At 32.3% G+C, this 21,734-nt stretch overlaps 1 protein-coding gene and 1 pseudogene across 1 annotated transcript; one reads left to right on the plus strand and one right to left on the minus strand.

Moving 5' to 3' along the window:
* Positions 1-3,720: 3,720 nt before the first annotated feature.
* LOC129898736 (uncharacterized) lies at positions 3,721-5,014 on the minus strand. The gene is made up of 3 exons (XM_055973386.1): positions 4,771-5,014; positions 4,139-4,312; positions 3,721-4,055 (listed from the first exon to the last, which is right to left on the minus strand). Exons 1-3 carry the CDS (start codon positions 4,834-4,836, stop codon positions 3,864-3,866), a joined length of 432 nt encoding a protein of 143 aa, XP_055829361.1. The 5' UTR covers positions 4,837-5,014; the 3' UTR covers positions 3,721-3,863.
* A 9,104-nt stretch (positions 5,015-14,118) lies between these two features.
* Positions 14,119-20,680, plus strand: LOC129900080 (inactive cytochrome P450 76AD1-like; annotated as a pseudogene).
* The last annotated feature ends 1,054 nt before the right edge of the window (positions 20,681-21,734 follow it).

Raw genomic sequence — 21,734 nt, forward strand, 5'->3', positions numbered from 1 at the left:
TACCTCTTCCTTCCTTATATCTCGATGGTGAGGCCCTCGAGTGGTTCCGTTGGATGTTTTGCAACACAGTTTTATGATTGGAACCATTTCAAGGAGAAGTTAGACCTGCTTTTTCAGAAACGAACCTATGCAAAGTCTCCTGTGGTGGACGTTCAAGTTACCAATATTCTAGCTTTGCTTAGAAGCTCGAGGACAAATGTTCAATTACGTCTAAGCAGGTTATAGCAGACGATGTGAGTATTAGTGTTGCTACATTCTTTAGCGGAAAGATTGATTTTCCTTCGGTTGAAGAAAACTCATCCGGAGCTTTTTGCCACTTTGATCGATGACCATTCCGATCATGTGAACAATGCGTTCAATGAAATGTCTATTAGAGTTTTCACCAAAGAAGTGGAGGAAACTTCTTTCGCCTCTAGCTTTGTACCTGTTTTGGATGATATTCAGTCACCTAGGGTGTTTGACAAATGTTTCATAGTTGCTTCCCCATAGTAGTCGCAGAAGTGCAACCCGATACTCCAAACAAAATGCTTGATGAAGAAGCACCAGGCTCTAAACACATTGAAGTCCAACTGTTCCATGAATGTTTCCCAAAAGATATGTCAAAGAGGTATGCTACTGCTACTTCTCTGGATTGTGGCTTTAGTAAGCAGAAAATTGAATTTGAGACCTTTGACGACATGTATCTCGCTAACTTTTTCTTGGAGCCTGAGACTATTGAGGATCTGTATCTTGATACATTTTTTCTGGAGATTGAGGATAGCATTCCACAAAGTAGCATGCCTTCGGATGAACTGGTTGTTGTGGAGCATGGAAAATCTACTGATGAATTCAGTGCTAACAATATTTTGTGTCAATTTTCATTTAATCGTGGTACTATTATTTTGGTTCATGGAACTGCAACGAATCTTTGTATATGGGATCCAGGTATAAGTTTCAAGTTTAAGGCTAGCATAGGTTATATAGTGAACACGAAGCCACCACTATTGTTGGGCTCTACTGGTACGTTTGGCTTTAGTGCTTATGCTAACTCTGTGACTCAAGTGTGGGATCCCGGACAACAAAGGTGTATGCATTCTTCCTTTTTGCTATTTATTTTTGCATTGGCAGTTGTTACTTCTTTAAATTTTAGTTCTCGGGTTACTTTTGCTAAGTGGGCAATTGCAGACAAGATGGTAGTAACGGAATCATAAGTGGATGATACATACTCTCAGGTGAATCGTATGTTTGATGACAGTTCCCAAAGAGTTGCATTGAGAGAGATACAACCAATTGCACCTCCAGCTGTTTGTATAGCATGGCTACAAGGCTGCATCAAATCTATGGCAGATTTGATTGCGCAAGAGTTGCGTAATTTCTCTACGCTCGAGGAGATCATGGTTTACTTTGGCGCTCAGGGTGTACCAGCTAGTTATGCTACAAGTCCTGACCTTGAATTTGAGTATATTCTTATTGGATATGGTGCTGATGAATTCATTCTTTTTATAATCCATGCCATTTTGGATTTGGGTGATAAAATTGACTGCGCTTCCACTTTTGCACTGTATGAATTTGTTGGACTACAAACTTGTGAAAATGATCATTGGAGTATGGTTGTGATTGAAAGTGAGCTTGAGTTGGTGACAGTAGCTTCAATTGTTCTATCTTGGTTAGTTGTGGGAAGTTTAAAACTACAACGAGTCTTATGTGTTACCTTGCCCATTTCGGTGGCCCTAAACGTGTTGAAGAGCGCATTGTAGCACAACAAGTTCTGGAGTCAAATTTAGTACTTAAAGTACTTCACAATGTCATTAATACAATTCCCACTAAGTTTTTGAGTCATCGTGGTATATCTAGGCAGATTCATTTTGTGGAGCTTGGAAAAACATATGGTGGTATTACTGATGCGCATGCCACTGTTAATATGAAGAAGGAAATGAAACTTGTTGGGCTTAGCAAGAAAGAGCAGATGGTAATTTTTAGAATTGTGGCTTTTGCTATGCTTCTTGGTAACAGGGAATTCTCTAAAGGCAATGAAATTGTTTCTTCAATTCTGCAAGTTGACTGAGTTTGGGTTCAGCTTTGCACCACTATCACAGCTCTTTACAAACACTGAAGTCTTGGAAGATTCAACATTATACTACCCGCGTGGCTCTACTCGAACCTTGAGGACAAGGTTCTTATTGAGGAGGGGAGTATTGTTGTGAACCCGGATAGCCCAGAGGCGGCCAAGCAATTCGGCCTGGAGCTAATCCACAAAAGAGGCCCAAAAATAAGACAGCCCAACAATAGATTTGCTTGGGATCCAGGTTGAGTAGAGATAAAAGGGTTGTCTCTTGCGGTTTTGGGGATTGATGCATATTGTGAAAGAAATTGTCTAATCCTCTCATCTCTTTCTAGAATCTAAGTTCCTCATTCCCATTTTTATCTCTATCCTTGGTTACTTATTAGTTCAATATTTTCCATTGTAATCCCATAGTTTTAGTGTTGCTGTGATAATTTGGTTGTCAAGGATTATATAATACTTGAGTATTTGTATTGAGAATTCGGGTTTGTTACAGACATCTTAAATGAGGTCATCAAGTAATTTAAGCAACTCTTGCAATTATTCATTAAGAGGATTTGAGAGAACAAACCTGGAAATCCTTGTAGAAGCATATTCTAAGTTCCTCTACCGCATCGCCTGAGCATATCAACTCTGGAGTTGCATGAAAGGCATTTTGAATGGCTGAAATGATGCCTCCCAGTGGATATTTATCAGAATTTGACGGTACATACCCGGCTTCAAACAAAACTCCTTGGTTAATTTCAATTTTTAAGTACATCAGTGGTGGTCAACTACCAGGCAAACACACTAGGTAATTATATGAGTAAGAGGAATGAAATGAAGTGTAGTGACTTTTCAAAAAGAAAAAAACATTTCAACATGGAATGCTAAAAAAATGTTAAGTAATTCAATGCTTAACATATCCAGAAAGTTATGATGCAGTTAATTAAGAAAGAATTCAGCACACAAGAGAGGAAGTGTTCACGTTTTCAGTATCATAATGTCCAACTGCTGACCCTCTTTGTATATTTGGCATCTTGACAAAGGATACTCTAATGAGTTATTGCAATGAAATAAATTCCAGAAGCCCATGATTTTTTCAGATAAATCTGATTTTTCACTGAGGCACCATTACAGAGAAGGCTGAAAAGTTCGAGAATGTAATGCATGAGGTATCTTGCTTAGATGTTCAACACAATTTTTAAAAATTGCTAGCTCTTTTTATCTTAGCGTCATTGTTAAGCTTTTAAGGTTTGATGAAAGATGGTTCTTTTAATTTGTTGATCATTTGAGAGGATGTACAATGTATCATACTTCAATGAACGAAGAATTGTGTTGATTTCTTTAGTTCTAGTTATGTTTTGAATATCAACTCATTAACATACAGCCCATACCAGGTCCTCAGTAATTTTGACAAAGGAATGCTATATCGATGAAGAATATTCAGATAAGAAATTCTCCAAGATTTTTGCACCAAGCATAGATAAGAAGAATTGATGAGTGAAATGGAATTATGGAAATGAGTTGGGTTCAAGTATTCACACCAATTACATCAAGTTCAAGCTTTTGGGTGGGACGGGTGATTTGAATCCTGTTTCTCCAATAAGAACTATTTACAAATGCTATCTTCGTTGTACCATAGAATCAATTCATAATTGTAAAAAGATACAATACTAACCTAAAACGTAGTGTTTGTATTAACATTATTATAGAAATTTACATGCAACTCTGTTTGAATTTTCCTGTGAAATACATAAGCATTTAAATTAAAAAAAGAAAAGAAAAAAAGGGGGACTTTCTTTGGTATATCAATAGTGGCTTGATAAAGTTGAGGAATCGTTCAGCAAATCCCAGATTCCTCTAGAAATTTAAGCAGATTATGTTCAGGTGCACTCAATGATGGAAGAATAACCCGATTCATGGGAGATCCAGGTATTGTTCGAGCTGCCTCAGCTCTTCCTTGTTGCATAACTGGTCTAACAGGCCGTGTAATTCGCACAGATGAGCCTCGCTCCTTCCATATTCTTCCGTCCTGCAAGTAATGAATCAAACAAATTCCAGTTAATAAAGATGTTGTTACTCATCAGAATTCTTAATATTTTGCTTTGACCTTACATTTAGTACTGAAGGTTCTTGGAAGGGACATTGAATTGGTCCATCAATATGGAGAGGCTCAGTTGGGTGTTCAATTGGCTTGAACTCAACTGCAAATTCAATACCATGAGGCGTCACAGAGGAAGCCCTGTCAATAGTAGCCTCTGAATTTGGGGGAAACACTTCCCTTTCATCCTGCAATCAAATTACATCATAAATTTCGCACGCTTAGGAAATTAAGTCCTTTTTGTAAGAGGAAAAATGACTTTCTGTTAGAGAGTAATCAAGAGAAATTTTCAGTTGAGAGTTGCTATGTTTTCGAGTCATAAGCTTAATAACTAAACAACAAAAATACCAATACGACGAGTTTAATTATCAAGTCAATTCATGGTGGAATAGAAGAATCAGAACAAACTTTTATTATACGTAATGATTTACAGAACAAAGACCAAAAGTAGGAGTAGGCTCAACAATAGATTTCGTAAATTAGACACAATTTAGAGACTGAAATTAAAAATTTTAAAAATCCAAAAGACAATTTGTTACAACGACAAAATCCAGTTAACAGAAGAAAGAATAACTCTGGTCACTTGAAAGTCATGATCGAAAGAAGAAGACAATTAACACAAAGGTCAAAATAGTTGCATACATACAAGTGTACTTTGAGTTCGACGATGGCCAGCTCTTCTAACTGAAAATCTTGAAAAAATGCCCACCATATTTCCCTCTGTACCCAAAAGGCTGATTCGAGACTCTTGATCTTCTTCTCTTTGTATGTACAAATCTATCAATATTAGTAGGTTTGAGTTTATAACTTTAAAAATATAATAAATTCCATAATGAAAACCTTAAATATAGAATCGTTGAATTTATAATTGGTTATCCGGAAAAGAAAGAAAAAACAGATACGCAACAAGGTAGTTTAACTAGTCGGATTTTCACAGTTAGTCAATATATAGTACTGCTACTTAAATTGGGAGTTGAAAGAAATGAAAAGTACAAAGTGTTGGTTAAAGAATCATTATTAATTTCTCATTTAGTTTCACTTTATATAACATTGTTTAATATGGCATTAAGTTCAAACCTAAAAATTGTCATTTCGTTTTAAAACAAATTAAAATGAGAAAAACGACAAGAAATTAAGAAAAGACAGTCCGTTAAGGTAAGTTAGGAATTTAGATGAAGTGTCATGTGGTGTTTTAGTTTGAGTGGGTACACTTGTGTCTGTTGGATACATAATCTTTATTTATTCTCATCGTTGTCTCTGTCTGCTCAACTGGGTCCCTTTGGTTTCTCTGCCAGCAACCGTCTCTTCTTTAGTTTTATTTAGAGATAAGTATTGAAAATATAGTATTAAAAATCCTTGAAGGAAATTGAAGGTCGAAGAAGCTATTAAGTATGTGTTCAAGGAAGTAAGTGAATGGCGGATAATATGGCAAAGAAAGAAGCTAGAAGATTTTGAAAAAAAATAAGCTTGTTCGAAGTTCCCTCGATGTGTACTGAAGAAGATTTTGAAAAAAATATTGAAGTTCATGTACTGTAGAAGATTTTGAAGCAGACAGTATATCCATCTTTGTAATATTGACAATTTAGGCCCCTAACTATGTACCGGATCAAATCGGCAACAATCATTCTTACTTTACTTAAGTTAATATAACTTCTCCTAATTACTCAAAAAAAAAATATATTGAAAACATTTTTGAACTTGATGCAAATTATTAATTTTATTTTTAAATTATTGATAGCTTTAAAATATCCTTCTACTTGGCTAACTTAATTTAAATACACCCCGATCTGCCACATGGTATAACAAATGGGTTCAAACTTTTATAGAAGTGTTGAAAACACCCCTAAACTTAACAAAAATTATTAATTTCGTCTTCAAACTATTAACAATTTTAAAATACCCCTGAACTATAAAAAAAAGTCTAAAAATACCCTTCATCCACCTATTTTGTTAAAAATACCCCCCTCACCTTTTTAACTCACTTATACGTTTAAAACTGACAATCTCATCTTTATTTTATTTTTAAAATAAAATTTATGAAGTTTCATTTTTTTATTGGATGAATAAAAATCCACCCCCATCAGATTTTTTCCTATAATTTTTTTCACTCAAAATAATATACCCACACTATTCTTATAGATAATATTTATAATGATTAATAGAAATAGTTTGGAGCATGTTTAAGAAATAATTTTGTATTAAATTAACGAATATAGAAAAATTGAACTAATTCTTGAACCCTCGAGACTGAAGACGGTAATTGAATCAATTGTCAGTTTTTGTGTATTTACACCAAAGTAAACAATTTAACAATACGTTATATTCATTAAACATGTCTTTTGATTATTTTATTTGTTGTTTTTTATTTCATATAAGATAAATTATAAGGAAAAAAATTAACGGAGGTTGGTTCTAAAGGAAAACTCTGATGGAGGTGAGTCTTTTATTTCACCCAATAAAAAAGTAACAAGTAATAAATAATACTTTAAAAATAAAATAAAAATGAAGTTGTTAGTTTTGTCCCTAAACTAAACAAGAATTATTAATTTTATCCCTAAGCCATTGACAATTTTAAAAACAACCTCTACTTAGACTAATTCAATTTTAAATTACCGATCTCATGTGATACAATATATGTGTGTATCTATGTGTATATGGACTGGAGAAAAATATTTAGAGTTCATTTAATCTCCTAATTAATAATGAAGTTGCATAAGTTGGGTGCACCTAAAGTAGTTGAGCCAAACTAAGTAACATAGAAAAATAATTACTAGTCTATTTCAAGGAATTAATGCGAATTAACAAACCAGTCTCTGAGAATAATCCAGCTAAATGAGCTAATGCTCTCCGAGTATGGCCAGAAAATAGCCCAAAAAGTTCCTCACTAGTACTCCCTTAATTTAGTTTTATGTGAATTTATTTGACTGAAGATAAAATTTAACACAAGAAAATTACATGGTCAGCTCATTTTAAAAAATACTTATTTCTTTTGATATATTTACATATTATTAAGAGTTAAATAAAAATAACAAAAAGAGTATTCTATGTGAATCTATAATTAATTTAGAGTCCAAGTTACCGTAGAATACTCTTTTTTATTTTTATTTAAATATTAATAATATGTGAATATATTAAAAGAAATAAGTATTTCTAAAAATAAGTGGATTGTGTAATTTTCTTGTCCACTGACAGTGGATAGTAGTTAATCTCATTAAATATTAGTTCGAAAATCAAAGAAGACATCTTTTTTGCAAAAAAAAATAATGTTTTTTCTTATAATCTTTGTTCAAAAATCAAAGAAGAAATTTTTTTTGAAAAAAAAAAACTTTAAATTTTTGATATGATTAATTTAAATTTGAATCGCGTAAAATTTATTTAACAAGAAAATGTACCCCTCTTTCCAAAGTAAATTTCATTCTCAAATATCACTTATTGTTCTAATTATAAATTTGATTTATAAGTCAAAAGATATCAAATCTTTTATATTTGAATCATACAAATCCAACAAGTCTTACTCTCTTATTTCTATCCTTTATATATAATTCCAAAAGTTACTCTGAAATATGTGAGAGATTATTGACATCATCAAACATTTCAAAAGAATCCTTGTGGACAAATTGTTGGCTGCGTGAGAAATTGTCGACATATGGCAGATGAGTACTGACACATGTTATATTAACTTACTTGCAACATGAGTCAGCCAACATGAATGTTATGTTACCTTACTTGGAGTCATACCGGAGACAGTTTTCATTAAGTGAATTTAAAATCTCAAAAGTAAACATACAAATTTATTAAAACGAATTCGATATCTATTATATATATATTTTAATTATATGTAAATAGTATAATTTTTTATCGAAAAAAGTTCGATCAAACTTCTGGGGCTCCACCACTGCACATGTAACATTTTTGTTGGGTGATAATTTTATCAAACGCCTGTAACTAGCTTAATTATACTCCCTTCGTTTCTATTTATATATCGTCTTTATTAAAAATATGTGTTAATTAATATTTATTATTTCACAAAATTAATATATAAATAATATTATTCATTCTATTTTACTCTTAAAAGTTAACTTTGAAAGTATGAATTTGACCAACATAGAAAAACTAAATGATTAATTCATGTTCAGCGGTAAATTTTATTAATTACTCCCTCTATTCCATATTAACTGAATTTGTGAGTTAATGCACACATGTTAAAAATAACATTCCAATACATAATTTGAACCATACTTTCCACTATTGCTGTAACACTCCAATTTTTTTTCCGCCAAAATTCGAACCATTCTTCATATACGTATAGACTCGAACTGAATGACTTCTAATTGTATAGATGAGTTAGGATCAATTCCTAAGTATTTTAAGTGTATTAGATATGGTTTAGGGTCATAAGAGATCTCTAGCACCAAGTCAAGTCCAAAAAATTTCTATCGGCTAAGTTTTCTAATGAATCCGTATAAGAGTCAACTTCAAACAACTATATCTCCTAACATATAACGAATTGGGTGGCCCATGACCTATCAAATTAAAGGTCTTTGAGTCTTCTTTTCAACGCCACTAAGATTGTATTTTTTAGACTTTGGAGTAAAAAGTTATGTTCAGTTAACCAGAGAGGTGCGCGCCAAATTCGCGATGCGGACTTGGCCAGTTTTTGCTTCAACTTGAAATTTCGTAAAAAAATGAACTATGGGGAATAACTTCGCGACGCGGACTTGTTCTACCTTAGTTCAAATTTCTGCCAAGTTTTCATTTTTGGGAGGGGCTTTTTGGTCTTTTCCCCACCTTTCCCCTTTACGTTTTAGGGCTAAATTCCGCCTCCATATTAGTTTCTAAGGAGTTTTCTTTCCAAAAACTCCCAAGAACATTGAGAGCAAGAAGTGGAGAAGATAAGGAGGGATAGAGTTCAAGTTCTTCAAGTAAGGTCATCAAATCCTTGATTTGTTCTTCAAGTCAGGTATGTAAGGATACTCACAACGTTGGATTGATTTTATTCACGTGCCCTACATCTTCATTGATTCGAGTTGAGTTGAGTTGAGTTTTGAGGTTCCATGAGTTGAGTTATTGGATTATCTATAATTTCTATTGAGTTTTATTTATAAATTCATATGTATTAATGATGTTCTTGAGTTAAGTTTTGTTGAGAGTATGGATTCATATATTCATTCACATAAATCCAAGATGAGATTTCATTTTATCATAATTTGTCTTGAGGTTGAGATTGATGGTTTTCATGTATAAATAAAAATATTGCTTTCAAAGTGAGAGGATGCATATTTCAATGAGTTTGATGAAATTGAACATAGAGTTAAATGAGAATTTTGGAGCGAGATGTTTGATGATGATGTAAATGATGTTCATTTTAAAAAGGTGAAACGGTTGATAAAGAGGTAATGTTGATGATGATGTTTTGAAATGAAATGGATTGGAGTCTAATGTGACTACATGATATGATTTGCATAATTCGATTTTATTGAAGTCTTATGAGCATTTTGAGTATAAATGATTGTTTGAGAAAGAGTTTTAAAAATGATTTGTGAACGTTTTTGAATAAATTATTTATGCACTATTTTGAGTTTAGAGAATGATTATTTTTATATTTGATTTAGAAAGTGTTTAAGTATGAGTTGAGTTTGAAAAATCTTTTAATTATTATTTTGAACATGAGTATTTTGAGTATAAATGAGTTGATCATTTTTATATTAAAATGTCTATATTGAGATTGAGTTGAGGAGTTAAAAATTATGTTTTAAATGCATTTAATATTTACTGCATTCATTGAGTTGAGATTGTATCAAATTTAAAGAGAAGAGTTTGATGATTGAGATGAGTTGATTTGAAAGAAGGTCCAATGAGACCAGATTGATTGAGTTTTGAAAAGAGTCCAATGAGACTAAATGAGTTGATTTGAACTAAGTCCAAAAGAGACTAAATGAACATTTTGAGTATTTTACTCACCTGATAGATATGAACATATTGAGTCTTGGGAGAAGTATCGAGCACCGAATTGGATAAGAATATAGTCCGTACTCGAATCCCATAAACTACGTAGCCACCTTAGGAAAGGATTGGATCGTTAAAGTTGGATGTTTCCTATTTCATTGTCCTAACATGATAGGACTTGATTGATTGTTGGATCTATGATTGGTTGATTCGTTCATACCCTGACGAAGTATTGAACGGACGTGGCAATGACATCGGCTTGTTGTACATCACCTACTTATAGGTGGTGGGGTTGTTATCGATTAGAGAAGCTCTCAAATTGAGTGGATTGTGCATGATATGATTGGTTTGATTGAGATTGTAGAAGATTGAGTCGAATTGTAAAACATTGCTAAATTCTAATTTACATACCTGTTGAGTCGAGTCATTTGAGTTTATTATTGAGTTAATTGAATACTTGATTGATTGGATTGGATTAGATTGTATGTGATTGGATTGGATTGAATGGTATGTGATTGGATTGAGTCAGATTGTATGATTGGATTAGATTTGGTGGTATGTGATTGGATTGGATCAAATTGTATATGATTGGATTGAATTGGATTGTACATGATTGGATTGGATTGTATATGATTGGTTTCTGTCTAAATCGTATTGTTCCTTTAGACTTATGACACTTGATTGAGTCTCTCTTATTTTTCTGATTTGAGATATCTAAACTGACATTATTCTACCTTGATGCATGTTTCATTCTGCCATATTACATACTCGTACATTTCACGTGCTGACGTCCATTTGGACCAGCATCATTTCATGATGCATAGACAGATTTAAGAGATCATCAATAGGCGCACCATTGAGGATCTGTTCATACTCAGCTTTTTGGTGAGTCTTCCCCTACATTTGGAGGATATCACTTATGTTATTCTTGCGTTGAGTTTAGTCTTTTCATTCTGATTTGAAGTAGCCATGAACCTGTCATTGACATCAATTAGATAATAGTGATAGATGTTTCATAGACTAGATAGTGATAAGTCGATTGAGTATTTTATTTCCTTGAATTGTTCTTGTTAGACTATTTAATGACATAGATTAGAGTTCGATTTGTTGGCCCATGGCCTTTCTTCCTTGAGCTAGATTATTGATTGGAATTGCCCACTTAATTACCTCTTTATTTTAAGTCCTCCGCTGATTGAATGAATGAACGGATGTGTGATCAGGCCAATTGGTTCGTTTGGGAGCCAGTAATGGTTTCTGAGTGCCGGCCACGTCTAGGGTACCCTCCCGGGGAGTGACAATTGCCCTTTGTAAAATCATAAATATAACTTTTCAAGTAGTGTGATTTATTTCCTAAAAAATATAAAACCCCAATAAATGAAAGGAAAAATATGAAAAAAATTTCAAACATCCATTTTGAACTTTGAACAATTCAATTATTTTGAACAATGAAAAATCTCTCAAAAATTCAATTAATATGGAATAGAGGGAGTAACATAAATTAATTTATGTTCATTTATTGAAAATGAACTTCAACAGAACATTAAATAAGGACACAATGATAAATTTTACCTAATATCTTTAGATACGTAAAATCTAAATGGTGATATATCATATGAAATTCATGATCATAGTTCCTTGAAAATAAATTTGAAATAACATATAACATGGGTCATTAAAATTCAACTTGAAATAATACAATATGATGTGGATTATGCATAATTTAATCAATAATCATAAGATAAATCATAAGTAAGAAGATCCAATACAAATTTATGAAACTATAGCTTTTAGAAGAAGAATTCATTAGAGAACTTTGGGACTCCATGGGTGAAAAAACCCATGAATGAATTTCCACATACCTTAAATCTCGTGCATTTTTTATTTTATAATTTATTATTAATAATAAAAACAATTTAAAAAAAAAATAATTTCACCAATAAAGTCAAACAAATCACTAATAATATAAAAATATTGTAATTATAATTTTTCAAAGGTAATACTGAAAATGATAATAACCCACTTATAATCTTTAAACTAAAATCAACAATCCATTTCATGATCATTGATCTCCATATAATAATGTTTTTCATCTTTAACTAATATTTGCACTTATTATATTTTAAATATTTCAAAAAATGGAAAGATAAAAAATAGCTAAAGTTACTTTTGAATTATAGTGTTATGAAGTTTTTATCTTATCAATTTCAAATTTATTTGTCTAAAAATATATTTATGACAATATTATTTTATATGAGAATTGCTTTCTTTACTTATATATTTTTAAAAAAATTAACAACATAAAACATGATAGTATTTATTATAAATATTATTTCATCAATAATAACAATAAAAAATTACAATAAAAATACTTTTAAAACAATAAAATCAATTTAATTGCATTAGCATCTCAGATTTTTTTTTAATACGCCCCACTTTTTTTTTTGGTTAACCATTCGGTGTCCGGTATTCATATTGGAATTCGATTAAATATTTATTCGCGCCGGAAAGTCCACATTGGAGGGGTAAAGCACTCCCTAATAAAGTTGACTCCGTAACCAAGGGAACTTGAACCCAAGACCTCTTGGTTAAGAATGAAGGAGTACTTACCACTCCAACGTAACCTTTGTTGGTTAATACGCCCCACTTAGAAACTCCTAAAATTATCTTTTGATTTTAAGGAGTTGTTGAGTAGAATGTATAAAAATAATGCTAAATAGACTATATTAGTAATGCTTGTATTAATTATATATAGATAATTATTTCATATGCATATTTAATTTGGTGTATTAAAAATAACATATATTACATAAAATTATTTATTTACAAAGATATTCTCCACAATTATGAAGGAAAAATAATAAACAGAGTTTTTTGGATAGTTAAATCTTTAATCATGCTAATGCATAAATTATATATCCTTACATTACTAATACCTAAAAATCTATAATATTCATGATACACATCCTAATAAACCATTAGTTATACATATTATTTAAAAATATATACAAATAAAAAATTAATATTACCTAAAATTAATACATGCATTATTTTTATTAATACGGGCTACCAAACGACTCAAACATGCGCGAAGTGGTACGTAGCATTGCATCGCCGATCTATTTTTCGGCAGGATCAGTTTTTTTTGTTTTTTTGCGAGATAGGCTTGCATAAGAATCAAAGCTTATCCTAAAAGAGGATCAAAACACATATTTAAGAGACAATGGGACTGGGTAGCCTTTTTAAATGTCTACCCAACACAAGTCACAAATTCCTATTTTTGTATGTGTTAGTGTGAGCATTTTAACATTTTATTAAATTGCAATTTTAGCAATTGTCCATTGATGATATTTAATGTCATCTTTATTATTCTTTCTTTAGTGCATAAAAATGTCTTTCATTATCATCTTTATTTAGTGCAAGACTAAATCATTCCATTATGTATTTTTAATCTAATTATCACTAATAAGTGGTACACTAAATCATATTATTATGTAATTTTAATCTAATTATCACTAATAAGTGGTACAATAAATCATATTATTATGTATTTTTAATCTAATTATCACTAATAAGTGGTACAATAAATCATAATGGTGCACAAAATCATAATGGTACACTAAATGATGATAATGATGGCATTCTATTATTTTTTCATCTTTGTATGATTTTCTCTCCTATAAATAGAGAGGTCTTCTTTGTTTTGAAAGGTAAGATAAGAGAAGAAAAAATTGAGAGAGTTAAGTTTATATAAAAAAGAGAGTTCTTATTAGTTGAAGGGAGGTATTCTTTGTGAAGAGCTTTAAACTCAACTCTTGTCCAGAGTTTGTTGAGTTACATTTTTGTGATAAGGCTGTTGTATCCTGGAGGGGACAAGTCAAGAGGATTACTGCTGGACCAGTGAAATGATTTACTGCAGTGGGCTTGAATCTCCTTAAAGAAAGCGAGATATCCGCGCCTCAGCCAAGAAGTGAAGTTAATTTCTTCATTTTATTTTTCAATTGTAATTTATAATCTTGTAATTTCACCAACAATTTTAAGGAGATTCATTATGGCTATAATTGAAAAATCCGCGGATATCAAGATGGGAGATCTAAACAAACCATTTCGGTTTAATGGTAATCATTTCAAGAGATGGAAGGGTAAAGTACTTTTCTACTTAAGTCTTCTCAATGTTTCATGTGTGTTAACTCAAAAAAATCCTAATAAAGTTGACATCCTCTCCATGGATAACGATGAACTAATTTCTCATCAAGAGAAAGTGGAAAAGTACAATAATGATTCCTACAAGTGTCGGTATTATATTCTTAATTGTCTATCTGATAATTTTTATGATTATTATGATAAAACTTACTCTAGTGCAAAGAAAATATGGAAAGCATTGCAGAGTAAATATGATACCGAAGAAGCTGGAGCAAAAAAATATGTTGCTAGTCGATTTTTTCGTTTCCAAATGGTGGATGATAAATCAGTGATAGACCAAGCTCAAAATTTTATAATGATCGTTGGAGAGCTCAGGTCCGAGGAAGTCAAAATTGGAGACAATCTTATTGTTTGTGGCATAATAGACAAACTTCCACCTTCATGGAAGGAGTTTTAAAAAACTATGCGCCACAAACAAAAGGAAACCTCTCTTGAGACTTTGATCATGAAAATCCGCATGGAAGAGGAGGCAAGGGGCCAAGATGCACTTTTACAAAATGAAGAGAGCAACATCACAACGAAGGTAAATTTAGTTACTTCAAAATATGTTACTCCTGAATCTAACAAAAATACCTCTTTGAAGCCTAAGAAGAAAAAGTTCAAGAAAAATAATGATAGACTTCCCAAGAAAAATAATGGTGAAAATAGCCAAGCACAAAATCAACAAGTTTATGATAAAGGACCGTGCTTTGTCTGTGGCAAGAGTGGGCATATTGCTCGATTTTGCAGATACCGAAAACGTGGTCCTATACCTCAGGCAAACGTTACCGAAGAGCCTTTTGTGGCAATGATTACAGACATAAACATGGTTGAGAATATTGATGGATGGTGGGCTGATTCTGGTGCAAACCGTCATGTCTGTTATGACAAAGATTGGTTTAAAAAATATACTCCTTTTGGAGAGCCCAAAACCATCATGCTCGGTGATTCTCATACTACTCAAGTGCTTGGAACGGGAGATGTCGAATTGTGTTTTACCTCTGGAAGGATATTAACTTTGAAAGATGTACTTTATACTCCTTCCATGAGAAAAAACTTGATGTCTAGTTTTCTTCTTAATAAAGCAGGCTTTAAACAAATTATTGAATCTGATCAATATGTAATTGTGAAAAAAAGGTATTTTTGTGGGAAAGTGGTATGTTTGTGATGGGATGTTTAAACTGAATGTTGAAATGAATAAAATTTCTACTTCTGTTTACATGCTTTCTTCTACTAATTTTTGGCATGCTCGTTTGTGTCATATTAATGATCGTTATGTTGGAATCATGAGTAATTTAGGATAAATCCCAGTGATTAAAAAGAATTTTGAAAAATGTGAAGCTTGTAGTAAAGCAAAAATCACTAAAAGGCCTCATTTTAAAGTTGAAAGAAAAACTGATTTATTAGAATTAGTTCACACTGATATTTGTGAACTTGGAGGAATTTTAACTCGTGGAGGAAATAGATATTTTATCACTTTCATTGATGATTTTTCTAAGTTTACATATGTTTACTTAATGAAAAATAAAAGTGATGCTTTTGAAAATTTTAAATTTTTTCTCCATGAAGTTGAAAATCAGTTTGGAAAGAAAATAAAAAGAATTAGAAGTGATAGAGGCCGTGAATATGAGTCAAATGAGTTTAATTCTTTTGTTAGATCATTGGAAATAATTTATGAAACTCCTCCTCCTTATTCTCCTTCATCTAATGGTGTAGCGGAAAGGAAAAATAGAACTTTGGTTGAATTGACTAATGCCATGCTTATTGAGTCAAATGCACCTTTGAATTTTTGGGGTGAAGCTATTTTGACTGCGTGTTATGTGTTAAATCGAGTGCCTCATAAAAAGACTAAACTAACACCTTTTGAGTTGTGGAAAGGTCACAAGCCAAATTTGGAATATCTAAGAGTTTGGGGTTGTCTAGCCTTTGTGAGGCTAATGGAACCCAAAGTTACAAAATTGGGTAAGAAAGTTACTACTTGTGCTTTTCTTGGTTATGCTTCAAATAGTACAGCCTATAGATTTTTTTAATATTGAAGATAATATTGTAATAGAATCAGGTGATGCTATTTTTCATGAAAATAAATTTCCTTTTGATTCTAAAAATAGTGGGGGTCAAAGAATTGAACAAAATATTTTATCACTACCTAGTTCTTCTTCTTCCATTTTAAAAAATAAAGAAATTGATGATTTTGAGTTAAGAAGAAGTAAAAGAGCTAGAGTAAAAAAAGATTTTGGGCCTGATTTTTATGTTTTTAATGTTGGAGATGACCCTTTCACTTTACAAGAAGCTTTATCTTCGTATGATTCTATTTTTTGGAAAGAGGCTGTAAATGATGAAATGGAATCACTAATTTTTAATAAAACTTGGAAGTTAGTTGATTTACCACCAGGTTGTAAAACAATTAGTTGCAAATGGGTCTTACGAAAAAAGTTAAAACCAGATGGATCAATCGATAAATATAAGGCTAGACTAGTTGCTAAAGGGTTTAAGCAACTAGAAGGCCTAGAGTTTTTTGATACTTTTTCTCCGGTTACAAGAATTACATCCATTAGACTTTTAATTGCTATGACTGCAATTTTTGATTTGCATATTCATCAAATGGATGTAAAAACTGCTTTTTTAAATGGAGAACTTAATGAAGAAATTTATATGGAACAACCTAAAGGTTTTGTTGAAGCAGGCCAAGAAAGCAAAGTATGTAAACTTACTAAATCCCTATATGGCTTGAAACAGGCACTAAAGCAATGGCATGAAAAGTTTGATTCCTGCATGATTGAAAATGATTTTAAAATAAATGAGTGTGATAAGTGCATATATCATAAGTCTTGGAATAATACACATGTTATTATTTGCCTATATATTGATGATTTATTGATCTTTGGCTCGAATATGAATGTTATTTATGATACTAAGAACATTTTTAGAAGCCATTTTGATATGAAAGATCTTGGTGAGGCAAATTTTATTCTAGGAATAAAAATTATTAGAACATGTGATGGAATTTTCCTTGACCAGTCACATTATGTTGAGAAAATTTTAAAAAAATATAACTTTCTTGATTGCAAGCATGTTTTAACTCCTTTTGATTCAAGTGTACACTTGTTTCCTGTTCAAAGTGAAAATGATGTGATAAATCAAAAGGAATATGCTAGCGTAATTGGAAGTTTGAGATATGTGACTGATTGCACTAGGCCTGATATTGCATATGCAGTAGGAGTACTTAGCAGGTTTACTAGCAAGCTAGGTAATGAACATTGGCATGCTATAACAAGAGTTATGAGATATTTAATTGGAACAAAAACTTGTGGTTTGTTCTATAAAAAATATCCTGCTGTACTTGAAGGCTTTTCTGATGCAGATTGGAACACTCTAGCAGGTGATTCCTGTTCTACCACTGGTTACATTTTTACATTGGGTGGTGGTGCTGTTTGTTGGAAATCAAAAAAATAAACTATAATTGCTAACTCTACTATGGAGGCTGAACTAATTGCTTTAGCTTCAGCTAGTGAGAAAGCGAATTGGTTAAGAGATTTATTATTTCAAATACCTTATTTTGAAAAATCAATTCCTCCAATTTTAATTCATTGTGATAGCACTGCAGCAATTGGTAGAGTTCAAAATCATTATTACAACGGTAAATCCAGACCTATAAGGAGGAAACACAGTAATGTAAGATCGTATTTGACAAGTGGTACCATTAATGTTGATTATGTCAAATCTTGTGAAAATCTTGCAGATCCTCTCACTAAGGCCTTAACAAGAAAAAAGGTCTGGAGCACATCGAGGGGGATGGGATTGAAGCCTATAAATCTATGAGTCATATATGAGGAAATCCAACCTGGAGACTAGAGATCCTATAACCAGGTTCAATGGGAAAAACGAATCATATGATGACTTGTTGTGAAAAAAATACACTATTTTTTATTCCCTCCCTATGATGTGAGTGCATTGTTTCCTGTAGTGAATTATGGAGGTTGAGTTTAAAAAAACTCTTAATGAAAAGTTGTAGCCCGTATGGGTGGAGTGTTAAATTTACAGGAGCACTTTCGACAGATTTCACCTATGTGAGTATGGAAGTAGGCCGCTTCCTATGAAAATTAGGCTTATTTTCAAAAGCACTCATAAAACCGGGATAGCACAAGGCCGTAATGTGCTAGCTTATAAAGCTCGTGACAATACCTTGATTACTATGTGTGAGCAGTAATATTTTATGTCCCTTAAGCAGTTATAGTTCAAGTCTGAGACCACTACGACTCTGGAGTAAAAGTTATTGTTTCACTAAGTGGAGGTTCAATGCAAAGCACACCTTCATTATGTATAGTAATCTTCATTCAGCTGATAAACTCTCTTATAGAATATTAAAATGAGTGGGGGATTGTTAGTGTGAGCATTTTAACATTTTATTAAATTACAATTTTAGCAATTGTTCATTGATGATATTTAATGTCATCTTTATTATTCTTTCTTTAGTGCATAAAAATGTCTTTCATTATCATCTTTATTTAGTGCAAGACTAAATCATTCCATTATGTATTTTTAATCTAATTATCACTAATAAGTGGTACACTAAATCATATTATTATGTAATTTTAATCTAATTATCACTAATAAGTGGTACAATAAATCATATTATTATGTATTTTTAATCTAATTATCACTAATAAGTGGTGCACTAAATCATAATGGTACACTAAATGATGATAATGATGGCATTCTATTATTTTTTCATCTTTGTATGATTTTCTCTCCTATAAATAGAGAGGTCTTCTTTGTTTTGAAAGGTAAGATAAGAGAAGAAAAAATTGAGAGAGTTAAGTTTATATAAAAAAAAGAGAGTTCTTATTAGTTGAAGGGAGGTATTCTTTGTGAAGAGCTTTAAACTCAACTCTTGTCCAGAGTTTGTTGAGTTACATTTTTGTGATAAGGCTGTTGTATCCTGGAGGGGATAAGTCAAGAGGACTACTATTGGACCAGTGAAATGATTTACTGCAGTGAGCTTGAATCTCCTTAAAGAAAGCGAGATATCCGCGCCTCAGCCAAGAAGTGAAGTTAATTTCTTCATTTTATTTTTCAATTGTAATTTGTAATCTTGTAATTTTACCAACAGTATGTCTATTCCAAATCCATGAAAAATCCCAATAATCGGCTCACTCATCAAACTCGGCTCAAGACCCAACGGATCACTAGCCGAGCTAGCCAAAATCCACGGCCCTCTCATGACTCTAAAACTCGGTTCGATCACCACCGTTATAGCCTCCTCTGCCGAAACAGCGAAAGAAATTCTCCGAAAACATGACAAAACATTCTCGGCCCGCATGCACGGTTCCCGTTGCCGTGGCCACCCAACCGAATCGAGAAGCCACGTTGGCATGGGTCTCGCCCGACAACATGTGGAGGAACAGGAGAAGAATATTTCACACGGAAATGTTCACTTTCGCTACAAGAGCTACGTCACCAAAAGGCTGAACGACTAGTGAACCACATAAGGAGCCAGTGTGAGAGTGGCTCGGCTGTTGATATAGGACGTGTCGCGTTCGCGACGACGCTGAATTTAATATCGAACATTATATTTTCGATCGATATGGTGGACCCGGAATTCTAAACGGCTCATGAGTTTAAGGAATTGTTATGGAGGATTCTGGGGTGCCAAATTTGTCTGCTTATTTTCCGTTTCTAATGTGGTTAGATTTGCAAGGAGCTAGGAGGCGTATAAGGCCAGCGTATTTAAGGTTGAATGAGATATTTGAACAACTTATTGAGCAGAGAGTACAAGTAAGAGCGTCTGGTCGGATGAGGAAGAAGACAGCTGGAGATTTTTTGGATGTACTACTTGATCAATGTGAAGTTGAAGGTTCTGGATTTCATCGCAATACTATCAAGCCTCTTATCCTCCTAAGTGTTATTCTTCTTTCAACTTTGTGTTATTTTGGCTTTGACTTATATTCAATTTTCTTTAAGTAAGTATTACTCCCTAGTCCATTTTTATATATCACTATTTGACTTATGAAAAGTTTTTCTAAAACAACTCTCTCTTTACATTTTTGAGCCAGTGATAAAATTTGCGTTGACTTTACCATGCATCCATTAAAAAAGTTATTATTGATATAAGTGTTTTACCTATAAATGTTTTTACTCCAATGGACAAATTAAACTCAGGATTTGTATGAAGTAGCTAGTTTCTTATTGCATGTGTGTGCCATTGACAGGAATTATTCATTGCCGGAAGTGACACATCGGCCATAACAACAGAATGGGCAATGGCTGAACTCCTTCGAAAACCTGAAGAACTCAACAAAGTACGACGAGAAATTATCGAACAAATAGGGACAGAAGGGCCAGTTAAAGAATCAGACATCGACAAACTCCCATACCTTCAAGCAGTTGTTGTTACTCCTCCGGTATTAAGATTAGCAAACCAGAAACAATAAAGATGAAAATAAAAAATAGTATCCGAGTCCACAAAATTCACTGTGTGTCCTTAAGAAATTTAATCCCCTCACTGTACTCGAGGTTATGGATTATTTCCTCCCAAGATAAAATGGATAAACTATTAAAGAAGCAGCGGTACCTCAAACTTCAATAATTTCAGCGAACTCAAAAGCTAGCAACAAAATCACACAGAGACTCAACTTTGTTTGAAAGAAAATATACATGCAGAAGAAAGAGAAATTTGATGTTTAAAAATGAGAGAAAAATCCTCTATTTATAGACAACAAAGAGTAGTGTGAATAGATGCTTATTGTGGCTTATCAGAACAGACACAACCCTTCTCAAAAGTCACAACCTTTCACAAAGTCGCAACTCTTTAAAAAAATCACAATCTTTCATTTTCCATTTACACCTTTAAAATCCAACAATCCCCCACATGAATGGGGAAATAACTATTGTTAAAACATATGCAAAAAAATGGCCAATTTTCTACTTCTTCATCCTTATGCTTCATCTACTGTGTACTTGTTAATTCATCGTCTTCTCGTTCTTCTCCTCCTCCTTCGTCTCTTTCTTGTTCTCTTTTGTTTTTCTAAATTCGATATATCGTAAATGTGAATCATTTAGAGTGAATTGTATATTAAAAGACTCAAAATATCGAGATGAGTTTATATCTAAACGTTTAAATTGTTTAGAAGTGATTTTGAGCTGATCAAAATTGAATAGGCAGTGTAAACTTCTAAATAATTAAGCTATATTCAAATTTCTGAGTGTATCATAATGAATAGTAAGTGTATAGCTCATGTATAGGTAAGTTATATTGTATAGTCAGTGTATACTTTCTATGATTTTTGACTATTTTTTATATAAATAAAATATGACTATATTTATTATAAACTAATTACTTTATTGTATATATTGGAAAGTTGAAACTAACCATTTGAAAAAATTACCTAATTACACAAACATTCCAACCATATTTACTAATTCTCCCTATAATTTGAAATAATTACATATTTTCCTACTAATTAATAATTTCATACAAAATTTCAA

The sequence above is a fragment of the Solanum dulcamara genome, chromosome 8 (assembly GCF_947179165.1).
Source record: "Solanum dulcamara chromosome 8, daSolDulc1.2, whole genome shotgun sequence".
Classification (NCBI taxonomy): domain Eukaryota; kingdom Viridiplantae; phylum Streptophyta; class Magnoliopsida; order Solanales; family Solanaceae; genus Solanum; species Solanum dulcamara.